This window comes from Rhincodon typus, unplaced genomic scaffold, assembly GCF_021869965.1.
Source record: "Rhincodon typus isolate 14 unplaced genomic scaffold, sRhiTyp1.1 hic_rhity00012676, whole genome shotgun sequence".
NCBI lineage: Eukaryota > Metazoa > Chordata > Chondrichthyes > Orectolobiformes > Rhincodontidae > Rhincodon > Rhincodon typus.
This window is the reverse complement of record NW_025978314.1, coordinates 1-4,792: the sequence shown is the minus strand read 5'-3', so window position 1 is coordinate 4,792 and position 4,792 is coordinate 1. Positions and strand designations below refer to the sequence as shown.

General features: G+C 42.2%; 1 protein-coding gene across 1 annotated transcript; it reads right to left on the bottom strand.

Moving 5' to 3' along the window:
- Positions 1 to 370: 370 nt before the first annotated feature.
- Positions 371 to 4,788, bottom strand: LOC109917383 (endonuclease domain-containing 1 protein-like; the record flags this gene model as incomplete). Its single annotated transcript, XM_020517201.2, has 2 exons — positions 371 to 1,823; positions 4,618 to 4,788. Coding segments are annotated over 2 exons (804 nt in total), but the record flags the coding sequence as incomplete, so codon positions are not given.
- Positions 4,789 to 4,792: the final 4 nt, after the last annotated feature.

The window sequence follows — 4,792 nt, the reverse complement described above, 5'->3', positions numbered from 1 at the left end:
CTGGCCTGCTGTGTTCCTCCAGCTCCACACTGTGTTATCTCTGTCTCCAGCATCTGTAGTTCTTGCTATCTCTGAGTTCACATTCTGAGTACTTAATGCGTTTAACAATGTGACACTAATGATATGATCTTTATTAAGTACAATTGATAGTGAGACTAACAGACTAAAATATTGTTGTGGTCTCAGCGAATGCTATTACTGGATAGTTCAGTTCTAGCCTGAAGTCTGGCTTGATAGATCATACATTTTATTTGTTTTAATGAGGTGGACTTTCACTGACAGTCAAACAGACAGTGCTACAGATTTGCTTTTAACAATAAAGCAAAAGTTTATTATGCAAAAGAAATGAAAATAGAACGAACCTATTTACATATAACAGAAGGTTAAAGATTTCAAAACACACAGTAGAAGTGCAATCTCATTAATCCCAACTGCACTCCTTTACAGTACTCATACCAGAAAGAATCCCCTTCTCTATCGTATCTATAGGATTTAACTTAACAATGGCATCAATTCCTAGTCTTCAGAATCTGATCGCCTTGCCAATGATTATTCAAACACTTGAGATTACATTTTCTCTGCTCCAGAGAATCTCTTCAGAGTTCTAACTAAAGATTTCTGGTCTGGAACTTTCAAACAGAATTCTTTACACCGAGGGAACCTATTTCTTAGCAATTCTAATCTATTTCCTTTCTTCAGGAGTAACTGAGCTAAACACCAAGCTTCAGCCGAGACTTGCGCAAACTGAAAAAAATGCTTTCCAAATTATAAGTATGTCCCTAAACCAAAAAAAATCCAAATCCCAAATCCCCTTCTAACTGACGCCAAGTGTACAACTGTTTAATTTGTCCACTGATAACACTCACTAAATGAAAACAAAACCTTACACTGCAGGAAATTTCTCCTTCCTATTGTTTTGTAAAAAATAACCCGTCGTGGCCGTAGAAATGCTTACAAGTTATTCATTAAGCCCCTTCATAAATACAGACCAAAACCCACATGCCACTAGTTCAAAACTCAAAAGCTAAAATAAAATGTTAAAAGTCACACACCTTATGTCACAACTTCATGACGATGAGAATTTGTAGCAAATTTGCAAATCTCAACCAATAGACTCACTTCAGCCCTATCACTGAACGGTGACAGCACATTACTGCAGAGACTGACAACCATTTCTGACTGAGTCTGTTCTAGTTAGACATTTCCGTTTCAATCAGGTATGTCACATCTTTGAAGGTCTCCTCCTCATCATCTGCACTCGTTCCTCTACAACTCTCAAAGATCTTGCCCACTTTCAGCTCATTCTGCAGCTCCCTCACCGTCAGTCTGACTGCCGGCTCTTCTGGCTCCATCCTTTTCTTGAAAGCAGCGGAAAAGTCTTTATTGTATCTCGGTACGTCCTGCCCCTCCGACCACACGTGGTTATTTAGACAAGGGTCATTATTCGGGCTCGGTGAGGAGGTGCAGCAAAGGGCAGTCCAGACTACCTCAGGCACCATCACCTTGTTCTTCATTTTGATGGTGGTGGAATTGGCTGAGCCCGTCACTGCGTAGGTCGAGCGGCCGGATTTGTGGCATATCTTTGCCAACTTGAGGACAAAAGATTCTGCCTCCTTTGCCCAGTTCACATTGGCTTTGTGCTTCTGTGGGACTGCATTGGTGAGGGTGCAGGTGGCTGTAGCACTGTCATTCCTATTAAAGGAAAAGGGATAGAGATGACCTCGATCGTACCCCGAACCCTGGTAATCTGCATCCACTGCCTGATGATCACTGGAGGTATCGTTGCTGCTGCTCATTTCGGCTGAGGCATGTGGATCATCAATCTAAAACCAACAATAAATAACACATGAGGCAATTGTCTCAATTTAACCATAAGACCACAAGATACGGGAGCAGAATTAGGCATTCAGCCCATTACCTCTACTTTCCCATTCGATCTTGGCTGATATGTTTCTCAACCCTATCATCCTGCCTTCTCCCCATAACCAGTGATCCCCTTACTAATCAAGAACCTATCTGTCTCTGTCTTAAATACACTCAAAGATTTGGCCTCCACAGCCCTCTGCGATAATGCGTTCCACAGATTCACCACCCTCTGGCTGAAGAAATTCCCTCTCATCTCAGTTCTACAGGGTCCTAACTCTGAGGCTGTGCCCTCAGGTCCTAGTCTCCCTTACTAGTGGAAACACCTTCTCCACATCCACTCTATCCAGGCCTCTCAATATTCTGTAAGTTTCAATGAGATCCCCCCATATCCTTCTAAACTCCATCGAGTACAGACCAAGAGTCCTCAACCGCTTCTCATATGACAAGCCCTTCATCCCCAGGATCATTCTTGTAAACCTCCTCTGGACCCTGTCTAATGCCAGTACATCCTTCCTTAAATACAGGGCCTAAAACCGCTCACAATATTCCAAATGTGATCTGACTAGAGCCGTATACAGCCTCAGCAGTACATCTCTGCTCTTGTATTCTAGCCCTCTCAAAATGAATGCTAACGTTGCATTTTCCTTCCGAACTGCCAAATGAACCTGTATGTTAACCTTAAGAGAATCCTGAACTAGAACTCCATTTGTGCTTCAGATTTCCGAAGCCTTTACCCATTGAGAAAATAGGCTATGCTCTGTATTCTTCCTACCAAAGTGTATAACCTCACACTTTCCGATATTGTATTCCATTTGCCACTCTTGTAGCCTGTCCAAGTCCTTTTGTAACCTTCCTGCTTGCTCAATACTACCTGTCCCTCCAACTATCACTGTGTCTTCTGCAAACCTAGCGACAGTTCTCTAAGTTCCTTCATCTAGATTGTTAAAAATCTCCTTCACACCAACAAACATAACCCTCCTTTTCAGATCATATTGATATTCTCACTGTGAGAATGAAATTACTCATCACCTCAAAACGAATTGTAGTTAGAATGGGGTGAATTTTAATTTTAATTTTCTATTTTACCCTGGTTAATAAGAAATCTTATAATGAGTTTAACTGAGTAACCAATTTTAGCACATCTGCAATAATAGCTGGCAATATGCAGCAGGACTTTCATTTATTGCAGGTAGAACAGATAACAACTTGTATTGATATAGTGCCTTGAATGTAGTTAGTTGCTCTGGGGTAGGAGGACAGTCAGAACATTTGAATCAAGCAGCATAAGGGATGTTAAGTAGGAACACACCATCACCATTAAATTCCCCTCCAAACCACACACCATCCTGACTTGGAAATAAATCGCTGTTCCTTCAGTGTCACTGGGTCACGATACTGGAACTCCTTCCGAAATAGCACTGTGGATGTCTCTACACCACATGGATTATGGGGGGTTTACGAAGGCAGCTCACCACCACTTTCTCAAGGGCAATTAGGGGTGGGGAATAAATTCTAGCCCAGCTCATGACACCTACATCCCATGCGTGAATGAAAATAGTCCATCATATTGAGAAAAGGAGTGTATTGTGCTTATTTTCCATCAGTCACATTTCATTTGGACCTGATTTTCATTTTTCAGATAGTTCAGCGAAGCTGGGGCTGTTCTAAAAAAAATGCAGTTGACTTGGCAACTCAGTGTCAGCAAAATCAAGCCTGGATTTTTGAATTCCCAATTCCAATATAGCCTCCCAACATCGAAAAATCTCAGAGAGCTCCGTGATTAGAATCATACAGCACAGAAACAGACCCTTCGGTTCAACCAGTCCACGCCAAACATCATCCCAAACTAAACTAGTCCCACCTGCCCGCTCCTGGCCTATATCCCTCTAAATATTTCCTATTCATTTACTTATCCGAATATTTTTCAAATGTCATAATTGTACCCATATCCACCACTTCCTCAGGAAGTTCATTCCGCACGCAAACCACCCTCTGTGTAAGAAATTTTCCTCATGTCTTTTTTAAATCTCTCTCCTTTCACCCTAAAAATGTGCCCCCTAGTATTGAAATCCTCCATTCTAGGGAGAAGACAACTACTACTAACCCTATTTATAGCCCTCATTATTCTATCAACTTGTATAAAGTCGCCTCTCAACGTCTTACGCTCCAGTGGAAAAATGTCCCAGCCTTTCTTTATAGCTCAAATGTTCAATAACTGGCAATGTCCTGGTAAATCTATTCTGAAACCTCTCCAGCTTACTAATATCCATCCTGTAACTGGGCCACCAGAACTGGACACAGTATTCCAGAAGAGGCTTTGCTAATATCCTGTACCACCTCAACATGACTTCCCAACTCCTACTTTCAAAGGACTGGGCAATGAAGGCAAGCATGGCAAATGCCTTTTTAACCACCCTGTCTATATGTGATGCAAACTTCAAAGAAATATGTGTTTGCACGCCTCGGTCCCTCTGTTCTACAACACTACCCAAGGCCTTACAATTAATTGTATAAGCCCCACTCTTGATTGTTGTACCAAAATGCAATACCTCCCAATTATCCAGATTGAACTCCATCTGTCATTTTTCAGCCCTTTGACCCAATTGATCAAGATCCCTTTGTAATCTTAGATAACCTTCTTCACTGTCTAGTACGCCATCGATTTGGATACTCATCAGATTTGGGGCTTGTGGTGTCTAAGTGATGGGCTGTTTGTGGTACACAGTGAACGGTTTAGTCACTAACACTTACCTGTGGCTCATAAAACCATAGCCTGGGTCTCTGTTTTGCCTCAACACCCATGGTGCAGGGATACCTGTACGCCGAGTAGACCGGGTTCCTCAGCTCGGTCCGGTACAGGGTTACAAAGTGATAGTGGTTCCTGTAACGCTGGCAGATTTTGACACGGTTCTGAGTGTTGAAGCCC